General features: G+C 45.9%; 1 gene segment (V, D, J or C); it reads left to right on the top strand.

Annotated features, from left to right (window-relative positions):
* On the top strand, positions 1-22,815 carry LOC128399226 (Ig epsilon chain C region-like). The segment is given in 9 exon segments: positions 1-143; positions 11,682-12,022; positions 13,370-13,696; positions 15,252-15,575; positions 17,223-17,560; positions 18,754-18,888; positions 19,269-19,275; positions 21,664-21,800; positions 22,729-22,815. Coding segments are annotated over 9 exon segments (1,839 nt in total).
* The last annotated feature ends 356 nt before the right edge of the window (positions 22,816-23,171 follow it).

The following is a 23,171-nucleotide window of genomic DNA, read 5'->3' on the forward strand; positions in this document are numbered from 1 at the left end:
ATGTCTTTGACCGCTGCTTCTGCCACCTCTGCCCAAGGTGGTCATCCAGCAAGGGACCAGCCAGACTCCAATGGCTCCTCCTCTGGCAAGCCCAGTGCTCTGAGGCAGGAGCTTCTCATTCACCTGCTTGTAGTACAAGTGAGGTGAGCAATGCTGCTTTCTATGTCAATCGTGGTGAGTTCCCTCTCAGGAATATACTGCATTTACTAAGAGACAAAGGACTCCTTCATAGTAAACACAGCAGGGAGAGGTCATAAAATCATAGAATTGTAGAGTTGAGATGGATCTCAAGGGTCATCTAGTCCAAACCCCACAATGCAGGAATCTCAGCTAAAGCATCCATGACAGATGGCCATCCAACTTCTGCTTGAAAACCTCCAAGGAAGGAAAGTCCACAACCTCACGAGGGAGACTGCTCCACTGTCAGACAGCTCTTACTAGAAAGAACAGTTCTTCATAGAAAGCCCAGAAGGGCACCATTTAGGAGGCATAAAAAGGGATCTCACAAATGTTCAAGTTCCTATGAGGTCCTGTTCCTGCCCCCTTCTCCAGCAGATGTTCTCCTAACATCATGGAGCCAGCTCAGAAATGTGCGGAGAGGGAAGATGGTGCTGCTGTAACTTAGCCTTCAAAGAGAAGAAGATGCAATCTGACTCTGGTCAGAGAAAGGGTGACCTTTCTGAGGGAGAAGTGAGGGTGGTTCAACTTTAACCAAGGTTGTTCTTCTGAGGGTTTATTTTAGCCCTTCTAGCAAAAGCACAGAGTGTGTTAATAGCTTACTGTGGATGAAGTTCCACTTCAGGTCTCTGGTTGCTGCAGAGTGCTGCAATTCACTGTATAACCCCAAATACAGAAGAGGAGTCTGATACTTGTGTAGCTACAGTATATCTGTTTGTGAAAGAAAATAAATACTTGTATTAGTTTCCTGGCAATGCACAAGAACAATAAATATTCTGTCTTTTCTTAACCGCATTTCATTTGACCTCCAGTCTGCAACCTCTTCCTTTCCTATGTAGTTCACTCTCTGCATTTTCAGACCCTCCAGGTGTCCCTATGTTACAGGGACAGTCCTGGATTTACAGAAGCCGTCCCCGTTTCGGATTTGATCCTGGAATGTCCTGCTTTTCCTTAGGATGTCCCTGTGTTCCATCTGAGAAATGTTGGAGGGTATGCATTTGGTGTGTCAGATTGTGGTTTTCTGAACAATCACTGTGTTCCCTCTATGTGGAGGTCCCTCCTCCCTCAGAGACTTAAGGCACTTAAGGACTTAAGGAACTTAAGATGTGAGACACCTGGTAAAGACGCTAACAAGTTGCAGGATTGTTTCCGTAAGGAAGTTAGATGCTTCTCCTCAGAACGCCAGGGATGTGAGCAAACTGGGGCGGAGATATGGGAGCAGTCTTCCAGCTGAGGGGTTTTTTTCCTGCCTTTTTCCTTCCTCACCCCCATGGAGGTGCCAGGATTGCAGGATCTAAATGTTTCTCTCTCTCTGCCCCCTCAAGGCTCGGAGGGTCAGGGAAGCACTTCCAAGAAGGCAAGAGCCTCTGGAAAGTCACAGACAAATAAGTGTATAATCACCAATTCTCTCCGGAGTTTTTTCCATGAGGATTTGAAAGGCTCTAACGCCACCCCCACTCCCACATATTTCTCCTTCTAGGGGTAACTTATATATTTCATAAAAGTCATATGTGCTTGGTTGTAAGAAAAAAATAACTCAAAGTAGGCTTTTACCATGGCAGTTTTAAATAAATAGATGAGATAGATAGATAGATAGATAGATAGATAGATAGATGATAGATAGATAGATAGATAGATAGATAGATAGATAGATAGATGATAGATAGATGTGTGTGTGTGTGTGTGTGTGTGAGAGAGAGAGAGAGAGAGAGAGAGAGAGAGAGAGAGAGAGAGATTTTTTCTTTAAAAAAATGTTTAGGGGTACTCTCATTTTGACTCAAGAAAATCACCATTTCATAGTTGAAATCGGGAAAAATAAACACAGTAAATGGACAAAAGTACAAAGATTCACAAAATGTTTTGGGGTATGCGTACCCCTGAGTCCCCCTAGAAAAAAACACGAGAGAGAGAGAGAGAGAGAGAGGGAGAGAGAGAGAGAGAGAGAGAGAGAGAGATTACCTTATGAGGAGTTTTAGGGCTTTCCCTATAGGATGGCTTGGAATTACCCTACTGCCTGAAACTACAGGGTGGGTTTGTCCTTTTTTCTGGTTTCATCAGGCTTCTCAAAGTATAATTTCTTCTCCTTTCTCCCAGTTTTCAATTCATTGGCTTAAGGAATCCCTGAAATACTCCCAGTGGAGTTTAGTTTTCTGTGCACGATATGTGTAATTTGGCTACGGTTTGCACATGCAACCGCAGATGCCAGGCTGCTTTTTTCAATCCCTGGTATCCTGAGAAAGGGCTGAGAGAGACCCCTGCCAGTCAGACCCCGGAGCGCCACTGCCAGCCAGTGTGGGCATTATTGGGCTAAATAAGGCAGCATCCTACATTCCCTCTGCTGATGGGAGTTTTATGTGTCATTTTGCTATTACGTTTATAAATGGTGATGATGATTTATAAAATACGGCATACTGCCTTGTATATTTTTCTATCGATTGAAAGGCAGGATGCAAGCAGACACCTGGCCACACAACAGGTCTTCTCCTTCCCGCTGCAGCTTTCAATATGCCCCAAAATATGTTCTTTAAGGTTGAGGGACTCTCCAGAGGAGATTTTAGAGGGCATGTTGGGGCTGGTGGCAGGAGAAGAGGAACCAGAGAGGTCCTGTTGCACAAGCAACAAGCAGGCGGACGTCATTGAATATCAACCATAGATTAAGGGCGTATTGCCCTCACAATTTAATCTATCCCAAGTAAGAATTGGAAACCATCAGTGGGAATGAAGTGTGATACAAAAATGGTTACTAAATGAGGGTGAGGCCTAGAATGGCACTCAAGCTTGGACAATGCCATCCTTATAGCTGGAAATAATTCCACTTACAACAACGTCATACCTCACTAAGTTCACCAAAATTGACCATGCAACCCTATACCTGTCTGCTCAGAAGTAATCCTTACTGATTCAGTGGGATTTTCAACTCACTGGTGAGAAAGAGGAACATGGCAAGTTACTGGAGGTCTGGCTACCTGCAAAATTGTAGTAGTAGTAGTATTTTTATTATTAATTTATTTATACCCCACCCATCTGGCTGGGTTTCCCCAGCCACTCTGGGTGGCTCCCAACAGAATAAAAAAGCGATAAAATAGCAAACATTAAAAACTCCCCTAAACAGGACTGCCTTCAGATATCTTCTAAAAGTCAGATAGTTGTTTATTTCTTTGACATCTGATGGGAGGGCTTTCCACAGGGCCGGTGCCACTACCGAGAAGGCCCTCTGCCTGGTTCCCTGTAACCTCACTTCTCACAGGGAGGGAAGCTCCAGAAGGCCCTCAGAGCTGGACATCAGTGTGCAGGCTGAACGATGGGGGTGGAGAAGCTCCTTCAAGTATACTGGGCCATTTACAGGTATACTGTTTGTTTAATACTTTGGAATCCTGTATATCTTTACCTCACCTTGGTCTTATACATCACCTTGATTGCCCCTGGGCAAAAACCAAACTAACCCTGTTACGTTTAATCAACTAATTAATTAATGTGTGCATAGGTAAGAGAAAAACAAGTGGTTTGAGTTTTTGCAGGCCAAATTCAGCCCAATTCCGGTACTTCATATAGCCTTGTTTTTCTGAGCAATTGAACTTTTGGGTTTTGAAAAGGTGTTAAACCAGGTGATAAAAAAGAGGAAGTGATTGGCTCCCAAATATATCCCCTGGACCTCATTTCTGATTATTATTATTTTCACACCTTCACGCCAGCTCTCAGGATGTCAGTGTTCTTTTTAAAGGGACTTCTTAAGAACTTGGGGGGAACTCTGAAGGCCTCATTGCGGCGGAAATGACTCCCCAACAGAAACAGACTGTGGGTCATCCAACAGAGGTCTGGTTGCTTCAATCATCTCCGACCTTGGGATCGGTGAGTTCAGAAGAGGGTTTGTTCCTTATGTTGGGGGACAGGGGAATTGTAGTATGGAAGGTTGGGTGGATGCAGGTACATTGTCTCTGGACCAATTGAATAAGATGACTTTTATACATATGCTGCGTTAAAAGATACTTACCACTTTCCAGAGGTGGCCTAAAGTATCTGCAATGGCAGCATTTGTTAATAACCCTGTTTGGACCAGCATCAAAGACATCAGAAATATTAGAACAATTGGTTAAATCCTTTGAGACCAAAAAGCTGGTTACTATTTTTTTATAGATATTTGGTATCAATAAATCAATCTGATATGCAGATTCTGATAAAAGAATGGAATTAAGAATTGGAGATTCCTATATTACCTAGACAGTAGGAGAGTGTTTTAGCTTTCGTAGCAAAGGTGTCATTGGATTATGAATTACATCTTAGACAACAAAAAATAATGTTTAGAAATTATGGGACTCTGTTACGTTTGTATAGAAAGGGACTATCTACCGCAACTGAGCATCTTTATGTAAGGGAAACGGGAGTAGAAAGAGCTTGGAGCAGCTGCTTATGAGGCAAGGAGGACTGCCAGGCAATACTGTAGGCAATACTGAGCTCAATATAAGGAAGCGTCCTATGTTCCAATGTCAGGCTACAGCAATGTGGGCACATGAACCTTCCCCAAGTGCCACATTCAGCTCAGAAGCTTCCCACCACTCAGTCAAGAGAGAAGCCTTAAGAAGGTAGGTGAGAAAAGCCCTGGGGCTCCTTGCTAACTTCTCCCAGGCTTGTTACTCAGCTAGATCCCAGCTGGTCTACCTGCCAAGCCGCTTCTTGCATCCAAGCTATGGTTTATGCTAGGAAGCTGGAGGGGGGCTACCTGAGAGTCTGGCTGAAGCCTCATGGTCTACTGGGAAACTCCTGAGTTCCCAGAGGAATGTTGAGCTTCAAAGAGGTGGGTTGGGCAGAAGAAGGCTACCTGAAAGCTTGCTCAAATGCTAGGAGTTTCCCAACTTCCCAGTGAACATATGGCTTCCAGGGAATTGGCTGGGTGGAAGGAGGAGACTGAAAGTCAGGTGCTCAGCTGTGAAATTCCTCACCTCACCGCAGCAGGTGGGCCAGGGAAGGTGCCTGAAAGCTTACTCCAAGCCTAATGACTCCTGCTCTCTTGAAGGAGTACAAGGTTTATGGGAAGCCGATGGGGAGGAATGGAGCTACCCAAAAACCTGTCCCAGCTGGGTGATGGCAAGGACCCAGCTGAACACTAGGGCTTGCAACAAGCTGGACAAGTGCAAGGGAGTGCTATAAAATCCACGTCAGCTGTAAGACTCCTGGCTTCATACATGAGCAGTATGCTTCATGAATCCTGGAGGGAGGGAAACTGGAGCTATGCCCCACCTGATGCACAGCTGTACAGTTCAATACCTAGTTCAGTATTAGGATTCAAGGAAGCTAATCCTGGAGCAGAGGAAAGCTGAAGCCAGCCCTGAATGCAAGGTGTTATAGGTGCTTGGGAGCTGCCAGTGGGGCTGCTTTGAGGGCTGCCCCAAGCCTGATGCTCAGTTGGGGGAGCAAAAGCCAGGTGCTCACAAAAGCTGAGGGGAGCAGCCGGGTGGGTGGACTGCCAAAATGCCTCCCCAAGCCCAATGCTCAGCTAGAAGATTCTTGCCTAGTTAGCTGTGTGCTAGGAGCCACGAAATCTGTAGGGAGCAGCTTCAGAGGTTTCCTGATGCCGGCAGCAAGCTTTAGGCACAAGTATTTGACAACCCACCCAAGTGGTATAATTCACAAAAGCTGGTGGGGAGGAGAATGACTGGATGGCTGTCCCAAGCCGCACGCTCAGTTGGGAGATTTTTTGCCACCTACCTAGCTGTTGGTCTTCCCATAAGCTGGTGGAGGAAGCAGTTGAGAAGCAGGGCTATGTGTAAGGTTTTGCAATTGCTGGGTGGGTTCCTGGAGGCCTGCTCCAAGCCCGGTGCTCAACTGGGGGATTCTTGACCACCCAGCTGGATGTCAGGCTTTATGTAAGCTGGTGGGGAGCATTTGGGAGGAGAGCACCTGGATTCCTGCTCTGAGCCTCACGCTCAACAGGGAGGTTCTTGACCACCCAGTTGAGAGTTAGGCTTCACAAAAGCTAGTCGGGTGCTGCCAGGTGGGTGGGCTGCCCAGGTGCCTGCCTCAAGCCTGATACGAGGTTCTTGACCACCTAGCTGTTCACATAAGCTGGGGGAAGGAGCAGCTGAGAAGTTGGGGAGGGCTATGTGGATGCATGACAAAAGCCAGGTGCTCAACTGTGAGATACTTGGCTTATCAGACAATCAGCAGACTGATAGGGCTGGTGGGGAACAAGAGGCTGCCAGAGAGCCTACTTCAACCTAATGCCTAGCTGGGAGTTTCCTGACTTTCAGATTAAGCTTCATCTGGCAAGGAGGAGGGTGGTTGAAAGTCTACTCCAGCCAGATGCTTAGCTGGGAGATTTCTGCCACTGCCCCCACTCCTTGATGAGCAGCAGGCTTCAGCCTCGCAGGGAGCAGGGGAGCTACTTAACAGCTTGTCCCAAGCCTGATACTCAGCTGGGAGATTCCTGGTTTGCAGCTGAGCACAAGGCTTAAAACAAGCTGGACAGGTGCAAGGGAGTGCTATAAAATCCACCTGACGCTCAACTGAAAAATTCCTGGCATCATGTTGAAGCAGCAGACGAGAATAAATGGACTGGGGGTGGGGGACTGGAGCTCTGTCCCACCTGATCTTCAGCTGGGAGATTCTTCAATACCTACTTCAAGGAAGCTGATCTTGGCACACATAGGAAGGCTGAAGCCAGCCCACAGTGTAAAGCTGGGTGCTCAACTGGGTGATTCTTGACCACCCAAGTTTGAGTGGCACTTCAGAAAAGCTGGTGGGAAGCAGCTGGGTGGGCTGACAAAATGCCTGCCCCAAGCATGATGTTCAGCTAGGAGTTTCTTGCCTACCTAGCTGAGTGCTAGGAGTCACAAAAGCTGGTAGGAAACAGCCAGTGGGGTTTCCTGATGCCTGGTGCACAACTGGAAGGTATGTGACAACCCACCCGAGTGCTATCATTCACAAAAGCTGGCAGGGAGCATCCAGCCTAGACGCCTGTCCCAAGCTCAGCTGAGAGACTTTTGACTATCCAGCTGAGCATTAGAAATAACAAAAGCTGGTGGGCAACAGCTGAGAGGGGAGACTGCCTGGATGGCTGCCCTAAGCCTCGTGACAGACTAGGAGATTTCTGACCACCCAGCTGTGCGTTAGGCTTCACAAAAAACAGCTAGCAGGGAGCAGCAAGCTGGGAGGCTGCCTGGAAGCCTGCCCAAAGCCTAACACACAGCTGGAAGGTTCTTGCTAACTCAGATCAATGTAAGACTTCACATAAGCTAGTGGGAAGCAGTTGGCAAGCTCTCTGGATGTCTGCCATTAGTACCTCCCTGCTGAGCATCAGGCTATCAATCAGCAAACTTCAGGGAAGATGGCAGGGAACAAGGGGCTGCCTGAAGAGCTTGATCTAACCTGATGCTCGCTGGGAGTCTCCCAAACTTCCCAGATGAATGTTAGGCTTCATTTGGCAAGGAAGGTGACTGGAAGTCCACTCTGATGCTTAGCTGGCCGATTTCTGACCACCACCACCCAGATGAGCAGGAGGCTCCAGCCTGGCAGGGAGCAGAGGAGCTGCCTGAAAGCCTGTCCCCATGCCTGGCGCTCATCTATGGTGCTTTTGGCCTCCCAGATCCACAACAGGCTTCAGGAGCAAGGAAGTATCTTAAAGCCTTTACCAAGCCCAGTGTTAAACAGAGAGACCCATAAACTTCCTGAGCCACAGCAGGCTGCAAGAAGCTGAAAGGAACAACCAGGGGGCAGGGGCTGGCTGGGGGCTAGGACGTTCCTGACCCTTCAGATGTAAGAAGCTGGAGGTGCTTTCTGAAAGTCTGGTCCAAGCCTGATGCTCAACTGGGAAATTCCTGACCATTCAAAAGGGGTAACAGGCTTCATGGGGGCTGGATCTGCTCCAGGCGTGAATCTCAGCCTGGAGATCCCCCAATTCTTACTTGAATAGTAGGCTTTAAGGAAGCTGTCTTGGATCAAGGAGGCTACCTTAGCTTGGCTCTCAGCTCAGAGTCTGGCTTCAGGGAAGCCAGATGAGAAGCTGACAGGGCTGTGGGGGAGCCAGTGGGCTACTTGAATGCCTGTCCGATGCCCGAGCTGTAATGTGTAGCTTTAGGGCTTTGTCTCTTGAGACCTGAAACTGCAAGCTCAGCCAAGGAACAAGAGCGTTAGGAAGCAAGCGGCTTTGAGGAGCCTAAGTTCTACTCCCTGCTCAGAAAGTGTTCTTTGGGACAAAAAGACCCCTAAGGTTTGCTAGGCTGCAAGGGCTGAAGTAGACAGGAGCCCTGGGTTCTCTCTGGAGTGGGCTGCAACAGATGAGTGGGGTCAAGCTGGTTACGACAGAGGTCTGTATCCAGCCATAGAAGAGTAGGGTAGTTAAGTGGTTTAGAGAACAAGGAATGTGGTATCTGGTGCACCTGAGAATGGCAGACCTGGCGAAGCTCATGCTTCTGGGGGAGGAGAGAGGAGCATAACAGCTTGAAACAAGCATGAACTCCCCACATTAGGAGAGTGGTTTCCAGTGCTTGCAAGCTGGAGTCAGCGTGTGCTGGACTCCTAGGTCTGATCATCAGCTCTGGCTGAGGAGGGGAAGGTAGAAAAGATGTGGGTGACTGGGAAGGGGGCCTGTGCAAGGTCAGAAGTGATGTTCCATGGGGCTGAAAGGCACCCCAGGTCTTGTAGCTAGAGTAGGACATGTTTGGCAGTTGTCACTATTTAACAGGAATGGTTCCTCTTTTCTGGAACTTGTCTCTGCAAAGCACTGTCCCTGCCTTGCCTTTGGTATGGGCCTTGTTGAAACTGTCTTAATTATGAGTTGCTTTTGCTCAGCAGCATCCCCAAGACTTCTAAACATCTCTGTGTGGACAGTGATTCACCCGCCTCATCTTTAACACTCACACATGCTGAGGTCGCTCACATTCAGTATTTGAGAACATGTTGTTGGAGTCATGCTTTCTCACAATATTTGCACCTTCTTGGCTGTTAAAGATTGCTGGGCAGTCCCATTTTATGTCTGGATTTTATCTACTGCTGGGTTATCTTGTCTTGATGTTATCATTTTACTGAGTTGTTGCATAGCCTGTTTTATTATGTATGCTGCCTGTTGAGTCAGCCACCAGAGACACACGACTGTTTCTTTGGTCTTACTCCTGAAACAAGGTATCTAAGCAGTTAAAGTTTTTCCCATCATGGCAGGAAAAGCTTCCCCTCCTAACTTTCTGAGTGACACCTGTGTGGGGAAAGGAACTGGCTATGTGTCTACAATTTGCAAGCTGTTGAGAAACCTGAAGTTTTTCTCATGGGACAGACGTCCGGCAGCACCCTCTTGGCCTAAGGCTCTGCATTCTCTAACGGACAGCAAGGCCTTGTTTCCACAGAGGTAGTAGACCTAGGTCTCAGAGATAACACGTGGCTGATATGCCTTCATTTTTCCCCCAACCTGCATTATTTGTAAAAAGCACTGTTGCTGTTCAAATAGTGAACCAGGGGGAAATGGGGCACCTCATGCTTAGGGGACAAATTTGCCCCTCCATTCTTTCCGTCCAGCTTTTACAACCCTCCCCAGACTTACCACATTCCATTCCTTGAGTGTTTTTTGCCTGGTTGGGAAGTGTCCTTGAATTGTGATACTGGTTCTTGCTTAACTTGGATGGGGGAGTCTATGTGTGCACAGAATCCTCTGAATTTTCTGCAGCTAGAAAGTGCAAAAGTAAGAGTTCCATCTTTTGCTCTGTTCATCTTTGCTCCTTTTGACTTTGAACATGACTCCAGTTAGCATGTGCCCCCAGAACATTGCTCATGATGGAATGAGACCCTTGGGTTACAAATGTTCCCCACCCTGCTGCTAGAATTTTTCCTCCCTGACATCATTTCCTTTAGGCATAGGCCGGAAACAGTTTTGCCACCAGTAAAAACTAGGCAAAAACTACACGCTTCCTTTTTACTGCTTTCCATAAACCACAAAGCCCCCTTTTCGTGGATTTAAGATTCCCCCCACAACTTTTTTTTAATAAATAAATGTAGAATTCAAAATAAAAATGTATCTGGTTTGGTTATACATTAAAAACTTGAAGCCCCAAAAATTTGATGTGGAATTCACTGATGCAGCTCAAGGACAGGTGTCAAGCATTTGGCAAATTTGGAAAGAATCAGCCAGTTGGTGGGTGCTAAACGGGGCTGTTTGTATTCTGCAAATAATTCAGCATCCTTAGCTTTCAGTATTTTCAAGAGAGTTTCTAGCTCTCGTGGTTAAGAAAATAAATTTGAAACTGTTGCTTTGGTGCAATAGATACCTTCCCTCTCTCAAACAAATGGCCAGGTTTGGAACTTGTTGGCAATAGGTTTGGAACTTGTTGGCAATAGTAGAACTATGGATGAACTGAGGGATGTAGGTGGCACTGTGGTCTAAACCACTGAGCCTCTTGGGCTTGCCGATCAGAAGGTTGGTGGTTTGAATCCCCACGACAGGGCGAGCTTCCGTGGCTCGGTCCCAGCTCCTGCCAACCTAGCAGTTCAAAAGCACACAGTAGATAAATAGGTACCACTGCGGTGGGAAGGTAAACTGTGTTTCTGAGCACTCTGGTTTCCATTTTGGTGTTCCATTGCACCAGATGCAGTTTAGTCATGCTGATCACATGACCCAGAAAGCTGTCTGTGGACAAATGCCAGCTCCCACAGCCTGAAAGCAAGATGAGCGTCACAACCCCATAGTCGCCTTTGACTGGACTTAACCGTCTAGGGGTACTTCGCCTTTACCTTTATGGATGAACTTGAGCATGTCCCAGTGTCTTTCAGGTTAATGTGCTGCCTCAATAATGTTTGTGATAGAGGCAACCAGGCCCCTTTAAGGCTCTTACTGTTAGCACTGTCTCCAAGAGCAAAGGATTTGCTTCTAGTATCAATAAGATCTTAATAGAAATTGTGACAGGCCTCCTTACTGGGCTGAAAGAGGTCTGGGAGATAACTTAATTCATAACTTAATTCTAAGAAGAATCGCACCCGGGGCATCAGACAAGCTCTGCACAGGCCCAAACATTTCTTCTTGTACTTCTTTGGCGATCACTCATAGCCGAGTAAGATTGTCTTCCATAAGCACGGTTTTAACAGTGGACCCATAAGTGACTGTAGAGGCCAGTTCTGGATCCACACATCCTTCCACAGTGGGGACATAGGTTTCCAGGCAGGAAATGATCATGATAAGAGTTTATCAAGCGTGCCTTCCTCTTAGCACATTTCTCCCTTTCATCCTGACTTCAAGCGTCTTCAAAGCTTGTGATACCTTTGGTAAAGGCTGTTCTCCAGTTGGAGCACTCACAGGCCAGTGTTTCCCAGTTGTCATTGTTTATACTGCTTTTTTTTTAGATTTGCCTTGAGAGAGTCTTTAAATCTCTTTTGTTGACCACCAGCATTACACTTTCCATTTTTGAGTTGGCATGGATGTGGTGCTAGAGACACTTATTGCCACTTACTATGCTGTGATGAGGGCAGGAATGAGACAATGATATCGTGTAACCCACACTCAGCCCATGGAACACACATTTGCTGGACAGCATATCTTCAACATGTCTTTTTCTCTCTTTAATTGCAGCAAGTGCCACAGCCCCGACGGTCTTCCCATTGCCTCCCTGTAGCCAAGACTCCTCTACCGCCTCCCAGGTCTCCATAGGTTGTCTGGTCTCTGGCTACTTTCCTGAACCAGTCACAGTACAGTGGAATTCGGGAGCCATCTCCAGCGGCATCCAAACCTTCCCTGCACTATTGGATTCATCCAGGGGCCTCTACACCCTCACCAGCCAGCTCACCATCCCAACCAGCACCTGGGAATCGGAGAAGTTCGAATGCAATGTCACACATGCAGCTACTGGCTTCACAGCCAACAAAGACATTGCACGTGAGTCTTTCTGGGCCTTGGTTATCTGCTTGCTTCTTAACTCTCAAATGGGCAATCAACGCAGTTGAAGAAAATAAAGTAAATTACTTGGGTGGAGAGAGAGGGACAATAGATGTAATATTTTTGGGTAGTATTATTGTCTCATTCCAAGGCACATTAAGCATGGCAGGCACCACCAAAAAGAAAAATGTCTCTGCCCAACAAGGCTTACAAATGAAATATAGGTGTTGGAGTGGAGAGAACGAGTTTGGAATCCTCCATTCAGTATAAGAAAAAGTCAGGTTGCAGCATTTCGGATTTCAGTTGTCAGCGGCAAGTTGGAGCATCATCCAGCAGCAACTTTTTGGAATACATTTCAAGGTTAGATCGATTTAGAGGGATTTGTGGCCATTTATAGATAATTCTTTTTTGGAGCAATGTTACCAAAACACAAAACATACACACACAGTGTTTGCTGCTAATGGCATTCACGACCCCTCATTTTAATTCCTTATATGAGTTGTCAACCTGCAGAACCAGTGAAATGAATTAAGTTCTGGGGTGGTTGGCTGTTCCTATGGCCCACTCACTTGTAATGTTGGAAGGAGTGGCTAGGATTGATCACCCTGTGCCAAGGCAAAGCATGATAGCTACAGGGGGGAGGCAAGCTTTGAAAAGGGAAACGGAGTGGGGGGAAATTGCCTTGATGAGAAGGTGAGGCTGTTCATAACTTTGGGATCAGCATGTCAAAAGGTGGGGAGGATGATAACAGGAGAACCAAAAGAGGCAAATTGCAGATGAACTAGTAGCCACTTAGACCTCAAAGCTTGCATGGAGAGGGAAATAGGTGGCAAAGTGAAGATCACTAAGACATGGGGAATGGGGAAAGATCACAGACAAATGGTATTAATTCCCCTCACATATGGATGTGGGAGAATATCAGTTCAGTTCAGATTTAAATATGAATCAACCTAATTCACAACAACACTTGAATGAAAACACAGCCATCCTTTCAAATTCACACTTATCCGGATTTTGCAAAGCAGTTCTCCAGCCAAGTAGTGTGTACAAAAATGCATCTACTAGGGAAAGATGTGCACAAAAATGGATATATTAGTATAAATAACATATTAAAATGCATTATATCAGGAGCACTGCTTAGCAAAAATGTTTATATTAGGCAAGATTGTATGTAAAGACAGCATGTTAGGAAAAAATTAGATTAAAATGCAGATGAATTTTCATAAGTACTTATTTTAGAAATATTTGCATACAGATATGGTGAATGGGGGTGGGGAGAGAAACTGAGAGAAATCAAAATTGACAAGTTAACCCATCCCTGCCTTCCCATAACTTATATCCCTCCAGACTCTCCTGTGAAACCACCAGTGGTCCCAGAGGTCCGCCTGCTCCATTCCTCCTGCGATCCCAGGCATGCCACCATTGAGCTGCTGTGCATTATCTCCAGCTTCTACCCCAGCAGGGTGACGATAGAGTGGCTAGTGGGTGGGCAACCTGGCTTGCTATCCTCGATCACAGCACCGCCCAGGAAGGATGCCCACGGGTACACCTTCAGTACCACAAGCACAGTCAATGTTAGCAAAGAAGACTGGCAGGCTGGGAATACCTACCACTGCCAGGTGTTCCACGAAGCAACCCAAACCAAATTGAAAAGCAAAGCCAAGATATGTGAAGGTAGGAAAGGTTGACTGAGCTGGCACTTGTGTTTTCCTCTGTTTTGGTGGGCATGGACTGGAATGCAGGGGTGAAGAGGACAACTGCTTTGAGGTTACTGAGGGTCCTCTCAAGTGCTAAGCATTTCAAGATAGTGTCCTTCCTAATTCATACACACACAGACAGACAGACACACACACATACACACACACAGTGGTAACTCGGTTTGGGAACTTAATCCATTCTGGAAGTCCATTCTTAAACCAAAACCGTTCTTAAACCGAGGCGCACTTCCCCTAATCAGGCCTCCCACCCAGTGGCATAGCGTGGGTTGTCAGCACCCGGGGCAAGGCAAGTAATTTGCGCCCCCTAACCCGTGGATTTGCGCCCCCTAACCCTAACCCCCAGATGTTGTGCCCGGTGCGGCTGGCCCCCCCTGCACCCCCCACGCTACTCCACTGCTCCCGCCACCGGTGCCCTTCCACTGTTCGGCTTCCGTTCTTAGACCGAGGTAAAGTTCTCAAAACGGGACACTACTTCAGATTTTGCGGAGTTAATAAACCAAATCATTCATAATAACCGCTCCACACATCAAATGGGGGAGTGGGGTTTGTGTGGTCGCGCGCAGCCCCCCCCCCATCCTACGCAGCTTACTAAAATACAACCTGGCTTTGCCCCCTCCCACGCTGGATACCTGGAGGTTCCCGCCTAACCTCAGACAGTTAACCAATCCCGGCGGGGGGGGGGGGCCTTGCCAGGGGAGTTGGCCAGGTAGGGTGGGACCGACCTGCCCACACAATAGAGGGTGGAACTTACCTGGGTGGCCTCTTAAACCAAGGTACCACTGTGTGTGTGTGTGTGTGTGTGTGTGTGTGTGTGTGTGTGTGTGTACGTGTGTACGTATACATATACATGTACATATACATATATACACACAGTATACACATACACAGTATACATACATCCATCCATACATATGCACTGCTTTCTATTATGGCCCATTGAAATAATCCTTTTCCCATTGACCTTAATGGCAGAGTAGTTATTTTCCATTTCTACTGGAAGCAGGACTCGGGGAAGACATAGTGCAGTGGACATCAGAGTGCCCCAGATGTGCATGAAAAGTCTTGTCAAATATGCTATCCTCTCCAGGGGGTGGGGTTAGAGGACATTTTCCTTCCTCTACAACATGTAGTTTGACTCAGTGTTGTACACCTTCTCCTGGATAGAACAATGTAGTCTTGATAGCAGAAGCTGATGTTGTAGAGGAGGGTGACAGGGAACTGTTTGTTCCTGCTCATTATTCACAATGGAATATGGAGGGTGACGGGGAACTATATTTTATTTTATTTTTTGCTTGGTTACTGACAATGGAATATGGAGCTTTTATTGATTCTCGGACACCCAAGGGCACCAAATGCCAGCTTCTTTCCTGTAACACATGTACCAGGTGTGGTTATTGATTCCTTTTACTCTGCAGCAATGACTGCCCTTCTTAACAGGATGCATGCAAGGCCCTAAAACAGCAGGGAGGGGAGGGGTGATTGGAGAAGTAACATGACGTTTGTATCCCCAGATAATACTGATTGCCCCTCCGCTGGCATTAGCGTGCGAATCATGCCCCCAACCGCAAAAGACTTGTACATAAACAGAGACCCTACGCTCACCTGTGTGGTGGAAAATCTGGAAAATGCAGACGGGCTGAAAGTCACCTGGTCACGGGCAGGTTCTGGACCTGTGAGCCCAGGTTTATTGGAAGTGAAAGAAGAGCTTAATGGAAAGTACACCGCGACCAGCTCCCTCCCTGTCACAACTTGGCTGCAGGGTGAGGAATTCACCTGCAAGGTGGAATATCCAAGCTTGGCTTCTCCCATCAATAGGACCATTGCCAAGATGACAGGTAAGAGGGAAACAGTGTTGGTCTCCTGTCCTGGGGCTGGTGTCCTTGTGTTCCAGAAGGAAAGAGAATACTTAAACACACAGCACCACTTGGCTTATCTGCAATTTACACTGCGGACACACTTTGCAATTTCACACAGTCTGGTGGGGCTATTGTGCAGGTTTGCACAATCATTCTACACTTGTCTCTGCTCACAGGTTTTTATGGTGCTTGAGAAACCTGCAATGCATGCTTTTTATCAAAAGGCAACACTGGGACTATTTCCATCTCCAGCTAAGGATCCTTCTAACCCCTGAATCTGTCTATTGATAGGTAGATGAAGGATTGAGCCAGTTCTGTTGAGGGCAGTTCATTATCCTTGCCCTGGTGGCCTAATCCGTACATTTAAGGAGGTACCTGGAAAGAACAATGTGGGAACTTGAGCATACTAATACCTTCTCAGGAAAGACTGGGATTCTCTGTGTTATGGGCCCCCTGTGTATATCTGTTAAGAGAAAGTAAACTGTGTAAAATATCTTCTATCTTGGTTTGGTACCTTATGTATTCATCCAGCTCGAAGAAGCCCAACCCATGTTGCACTTCTTCCTACCCAGGTCCACGTGCACAAGAGCTTCAGCTAAATGCATTCTAGCTTGTTAATGTTGTTGCTGAGGATTTACTCTGTCTACTGTACTTGAAACTGTTTTTCAAGCCATTTGGCAGATAATAATCAGCACTCCTGTCCAAACCACAAGCCCCAGGATTCTCTTGGGGAGAAGCCATGACATTCAAATTGTAACAGGAATTGCAATATGGATAGATTAATTTCTAAAACTTTGTTTGCTGTGCTATTTATGAATGTGAATGCCACCAGAGAAGGCAGAGCTGTTTGTTTGTTTGTTTATTTATTTATTTATTTATTTATTTATTTATTTATTTGTACATACATACAGGTTTCCCCAGCCACTCTGGGCAGCTCCCAACAGAATATTAAAACACAATAAAACATCAAACATTAAAAACTTCCCTAAGCAGGGCTGCCTTCAGATGTCTTCTAAAAGACAGTTGTTTATTTCCTTGACATCTGGTGGAAGAACGTTCCACAGGGCGGGTGCCACCACCAAGAAGGCCCTCTGCCTGCTCCCGTCCCTTGCAACTTCACTTCTTGCAGGGAGGAAACCACCAGAAGGCCTTCAGCGCTGGACCTCAGGGTCCGGGCTGAATGATGGGGGTGGAGACGCTTCTTCAGATATACTGGGCTGAGGCCATTTAGGGCTTTAAAGGTCAGCACCAACACTTTGAATTGTGCCCAGAAACGGGGTACCTGTGTATATTATGGAGACAAGCAGTGCTTTTTTTTCTAGAAAAGTAAGTGCCAGTACTCACCATTAAGTGATTACAGTAAGTGCCACACTTTTTAAAGACAAAACAAAAGGTGCTGGTACTGTGCACCCTTGAATACCCCCCCCCCCCGGGGAGGAGCACAGTTTCCTGACCAGAAAGAACAGCACAGGTAGACGCTGGGAAAATCCCCATGCAGTTTCAGATAATATGACGGGCCTTTTGGGATCATTATTGGGAATGTACTGTGGCATCCACTAATTAGTTCTAATCTTAATCACTGCTGGCACATCTTTTCTCTCATACATTCCCCCACCCCAAAAAAAGGCGACATAAAGGCTCCCAAGGTGTTCCTCTTCTCCCCGCACAACGAGGAAATCCGTGCTCGGCCACCAATGCTGACAGTCACTTGCCTGGTCACAGGATTCACCCCAAAAGAAGTTTCTATCCAGTGGCTGAAGAATCACAATGCTGTGCCTGAAGACCATCATGTCAACACACCGGTCATGAAGGACAAGAAAAACAACTCCCACTTCATCTACAGCAAGCTGACAATCCCATTCTCTGACTGGAACAATGGAACCCCTTTCACTTGCATAGTTTACCACGAAGCCCTCCCTATGAAGTTCACCCAGAGGACCGTGGAGAAAACCCAGGGTAAAAAATGATGGCCATACCTCCTATGGCACTGTAACCTCTTCAGCCTCTCCTGGATTTTCCTCTAGCATTGTCAGATAAATCTGTGTAAAGGTCTTCCATGCATGCATGTTTGGCCTATGGCTGAATAAAAGAGAACTAACTCAGATATATCCCATGTTGTGGTCACTTGCAGGAGAATCGATGACTGGCGTGGGGTGGGTGTTTTCTGGAAAGCAAGGAGAGAATGGATTTATTAAGTGGGTCTTCATGATATGGGAAGCAAAATGTATTCGCCATTATCAAAGCTATGCCATGGGGAGCGGGGAGGTTGCAAAGGTCTGGTGTCAGTATATGTGAAGTTTTACTGCTCACAACAGGCCCTTGCCATGTCCTAGAAGTGAGAGTGATTTGGTTCAAAGACACCCAGTGAGCTTCATCTAGATAAATGGTGATTTGAATCTGGGTCAAATTCCACCAGGCTCAAGTCCAACATCCTGTCATCTGCTCCACACTGGCTTCCCTCTGTACATAGAATCATAGAATTATAGAATCATAGAATCATAGAGTTGGAAGAGACCACAAGGGCCATCGAGTCCAACCCCCTGCCAAGCAGGAAACACCATCAGAGCACTCCTGACATATGGTTGTCAAGCCTCTGCTTAAAGACCTCCAAAGAAGGAGACTCCACCACACTCCTTGGCAGCAAATTCCACTGTCGAACAGCTCTTACTGTCAGGAAGTTCTTCCTAATGTTTAGGTGGAATCTTCTTTCTTGTAGTTTGGATCCATTGCTCCGTGTCCGCTTCTCTGGAGCAGCAGAAAACAACCTTTCTCCCTCCTCTATGTGACATCCTTTTATATATTTGAACATGGCTATCATATCACCCCTTAGCCTCCTCTTCTCCAGCTCCCTTAGCCGTTCCTCATAAGGCATGGTTTCCAGGCCTTTGACCATTTTGGTTGCCCTCCTTTGGACACGTTCCAGTTTGTCAGTGTCCTTCTTGAACTGTGGTGCCCAGAACTGGACACAGTACTCCAGGTGAGGTCTGACCAGAGCAGAATACAGTGGCACTATTACTTCCCTTGATCTAGATGCTATACTCCTATGTCCATACACAGGAAGCTGCTCTCCTTTTAATGTCTGGTGCAGAAAACAGCTGCTATAACATTGAAGAGGAATATTTATGTATCCTCCTCTCCCACAAAGATTCTGTTGCAGATCCCCCTCAACCTCTCCCATCACAACCACCAGCAGCTTCATCCTTTGGTCAACTGGCACCAGGCCTCTGTTCCTCAATGGTTCAAACTAGTCAATTGTGGCAGAGCTGTGGAGTTCACTGCAGACCCAGAAACAGTATTATAACTCAGTGTTCTGTGTATTAGAAGCTGATAGATAATATTACAGCAGGAAAAGAAGCTATGGAGGACAGTGTAAACAAGCAAAACTGAAGCAGCAGCAGAGCAAGGGGACCAGAAAATCAAAAAGGTCCAAGTTGCTAACAAGGCTTGGGTGGCTCAAATAGAAGCAACAGATTTAGAAATGGGAGCATGTTTGGGAATACACACACAAACACAAACACAAACATAAACACAAACCAAGGGAGTAAAAATAAAAAGGCTGGGGAAATGAGCAAAATGTATTTCTAAATTTGCCACAGTCCTAAAAAATCAAGGCCTAAGCCTCATATTCTAATTTTGCCTTCTTGATATGAATATGTATTCTGCCCATTGCAGACGGCAGGTGGGAAATTATTTTATGTTGCCCTTCTCTTCTTCTGTCTTCCTGTTTGGGACATATCTTATAAGACATAAGAAGCTGACTTTTATTGAGTCTTGATCAGCTTTCCTTCTCAGCATAATGCTGGTCACTCTGACCAGCTCCAGCTCTTCAAACTCTACGTAATGTTTTCATGAATCCTTTTAAAAGAAACCGAGACAAAATCATGAATGACAGTTCTAATTACAGATATTGGCTGTATCCAGTGCTAGCCTTACTCACAGCAGACCCACTTGAATTAATGAATAAGACTGCCACTTGTCCATTAATTTAAATAGCTCTACTCTGAGTAGGACTAGCATTGGCTACCATCTGTGCAAGGTATGTTCTCTGCTACAAGGACAGAGATATGGAGCTGGAAGTACAGGAGCAGGCAAGGCATGCTGGGGAAAGATAGTTCAACAGAGAGCAGGAGTAAGGGAGTCATAGGGCCAGAAAGTAACCAGCAGTCATCTGGTGCAACAGTCATGCACACTCACCATCAACAATATATAGCTTTCCTTCGTATCAACTCACATTGTCCAGATTATTCATCTCAGGGAGGCAGCAGAAGAAACTAAGAAAATGCACCACACCTGCATTGCCTGAGAGCAAAGAATAGTCTCTAAGAGCCAGACTAAATGTGATAACAGGGACAAGGAGCAGCCACAGGGAAAGGTGATCTTCATCAGGACTACATACCTGGGTCCCTACAAAACTTATCCCTCAAAGTGGGCGTTAACTATTTAAAAAACCAAGTGACAGTTAGCATCCCATTGGTGAGAAATTGAAATTAATAACTATGATAATGATGATAGCAAATAATAATAATAATAATAATAATAATAATAATAATAATAATAATAATAATAGACTCTAACTCTGATTGGGATGGGTGAGCAAACTGAGCCAAGCTTTGGACAGATTGGTGAATAGGTCAGATGGATGAGGAGCCATGAGAGAGAATCAAATTCACTGAATATTCAGGACATTGGACTGGCCTTACATTGGGGGTGGGATGTGAGAGATAATATGTTAGAGAAGGCGCTTTGACCCAATCATGACACACAGGTATACAATGGGGGTATTTTCCCCCTCACAGAGATAGTCTGGGATCACCTCAGAACCACCCACTCAAACACATACAAACAAAAAGATAAGCTGCCTCAAAATCTCTTGACATTTTGAGCAGTGATCTTAAAAATCGGGGGGGGGGAGGGGATAGGATTTCTAAGTACACTTGTGCCCAGCAGCCCAAATCTCCACTCAAACACTCTTGCCCCAGTTACAGGTAGGTAGCCGTGTTGGTCTGCCGTAGTTGAAACAAAATAAAAAAATCCTTCCAGTAGCACCTTAGAGCCCAACTAAGTTTGTTATTGGTATGAGCTTTCCTGTGCATGCACACTTCTTCAGATACCTTGCACATGAAAGCTCATGCCAATAACAAACTTAGTTGGGCTCTAAGGTGCTACTGGAAGGATTTTGTTTGTTTGTTTTGACTCTTGCCCCAATTATGCTGCAATGCTGTGGCCTCAGCCACCTACACATGAAATGAACACAACTCCCTACCCACGCCTACTCGCTGGTTACTCCATACTTCGATGTCAACAGGTGGCCTGCTTTGCGTATTGGCTAGTGTTTGCTTTTGGTGGTTAGAAGACCAGATTCAAAGTCCCCCATTGACCATGATGCTCACTGTGTGGCCTTTCCATATGCCCCTCAGAAAATAAGGAGAGAGAGAGAGAGAGAGAGAGAGAGAGAGAGAGAGAGAGGGGCTGAAGTTACTCTGAAGAACTAGGCACAAACATTACCTGGGGTGAACAGGCTGGGTTGCCAAAACTCTTACACCAAGCCTCTATTTCAAAATTTAGATGATATTTATTGCCATAGATGATCTTGCAGATGTGCAGTTCATGCGTCATGGGTTTTGTAGTCCATGTTAGACTGTAAGAATAAGAAATATAAGAATAGTACATCGGTACTACTGAGTAGAACCTATGAGTCAGAATAACTCTAAGTGAAGTGTGCATGCATGCTAATACCTGCCACTTGTATCTATATTACTATGGACAGGGAAGACTTGGCAAACAAATGGGAGCAGATAGAATCTAATGGGGAAAGTGGATTTTTAAATGGCAACCCATAGCCCAGCATTAGGTCAGGAATTACCTTACCAATGCACTATGATAGAATTCCCACCCTGTGGGTTTCATACATATCTACCTGCAATTACAGTCAAATTTCGGAACAGGTAGCTTTGAGATTTCTGTAGCCTGTGTTGATTACAAAGGGTATAGACATTAGTGGTGGGTGAAGCTTGGGGATGTTTTATGGTGAATACAGGGATTGACGTCTCTCTCTCTCCCCTCACAGAGGTGACTGTGTCAACAATGGATGATTACAGTGATGAGAAAGAGGAGGAACTGGACCGCCTGTGGCGAACCATCTTCATTTTCTTTGTTCTCTTCCTCCTCAGTGTTTCTTATAGTGCCACCATTACACTGTTCAAAGTGAGTAGAGGGGAAGGGATATTATATATCGACATTTGCATTTAAATGGTGGAGGAAGGGTGGCAGCATAAACACATCAGGGATAGAAAGACGAGAAAAGACAAAGGGATAATGCTGAGATGTTTGTACTGTTAGTTGTAAATTACTGAATGGTTCTGTAGAAGAATGAGCCTATAACATGACACGTATACTGTGTCAAACAGTCCATTCAATATCCCATTAAAATCAGAACAACGGGATGGAGAAAAATATTTGACTTGTTGGTTGGAAAGACAAGTTAAGAGTAATGGGATGGGGAAAGATGGCAAGGAATGGTTTTATGGTACACTGCCCAAAGGCCATAGTTCATATGGAATTTGCTCCTGCGAAAGGTAGAAGAAGAGTTTGGATTTGATATCCCGCTTTATCACTACCCGAAGGAGTCTCAAAGCGGCTAACATTCTCCTTTCCCTTCCTCCCCCACAACAACCACTCTGTGAGGTGAGTGAGGCTAAGAGACTTCAAAGAAGTGTGACTAGCCCAAGGTCACCCAGCAGCTGCATGTGGAGGAGCAGGGAAGCGAACCCGGTTCCCCAGATTACCAATCCACCGCTCTTAACCACTACACCACACTGTAGTGTAGTGACGGCCATCAACTTGGAAGGCTTTAAAAGACAAATTCATGGGAAATGAGGTTATCAGTGGCTACTAACCGCAATGGATATATTCTGCCTCCGTTGTTAAAGGCTTGATCCAGCAGGACTCTTTTCATTGTTCTTTTGACATGTTGTTATGTGTAAATAAACACATAAATGTACCTTGCAAACCGTGACTGGCAGGAGATAGGAAGGGGAAAGGAACTAAGAACAAGTAGATCTTGCATATTTTTCTTCTGTATTCATTCCTGGTGTATGTCTTCCTTTATCCCCACTCTCACTACTTCCCACAGGTAAAATGGCTCTTCTCCACTGTGATGCTCCTGAAGAAGCAGTCGTTGGGCCCTGACTATAAGAACGTTAGCCAAAGAGTGGCCTAGAAACATTTTCCTGGGAACTCTCTCCCTGCACCTCATGGGGTGCAAAGTAGTCGTCACTGGCTGGATTTAGGGCTCCTTCTCCAGTGTGAACACCCTAATCTCTCTTTCGGCCTCTTCTCCTCCTTGGCAGATGGAGATGAAGCCCTTCTACTGGTCCTTTAAACATGTCTTCCACAGTGACTGTAAATAAGAGTGTGGTGTTTTCCAATGTAACTGAACAGTACAGCTTTGTATTTTACGTACTACTTGGTAAATGTTCTGTAGGAGGGATTTTTTTGTACTATATAAGGTAAGATGTGCACAAAGGGAGAGGGAGAGAAGGAATGCTGGTATGTTTTTATGTTGATTTGTTGAAG

The sequence above is a fragment of the Podarcis raffonei genome, chromosome 13 (genome assembly GCF_027172205.1).
Source record: "Podarcis raffonei isolate rPodRaf1 chromosome 13, rPodRaf1.pri, whole genome shotgun sequence".
Lineage (NCBI taxonomy): Eukaryota > Metazoa > Chordata > Lepidosauria > Squamata > Lacertidae > Podarcis > Podarcis raffonei.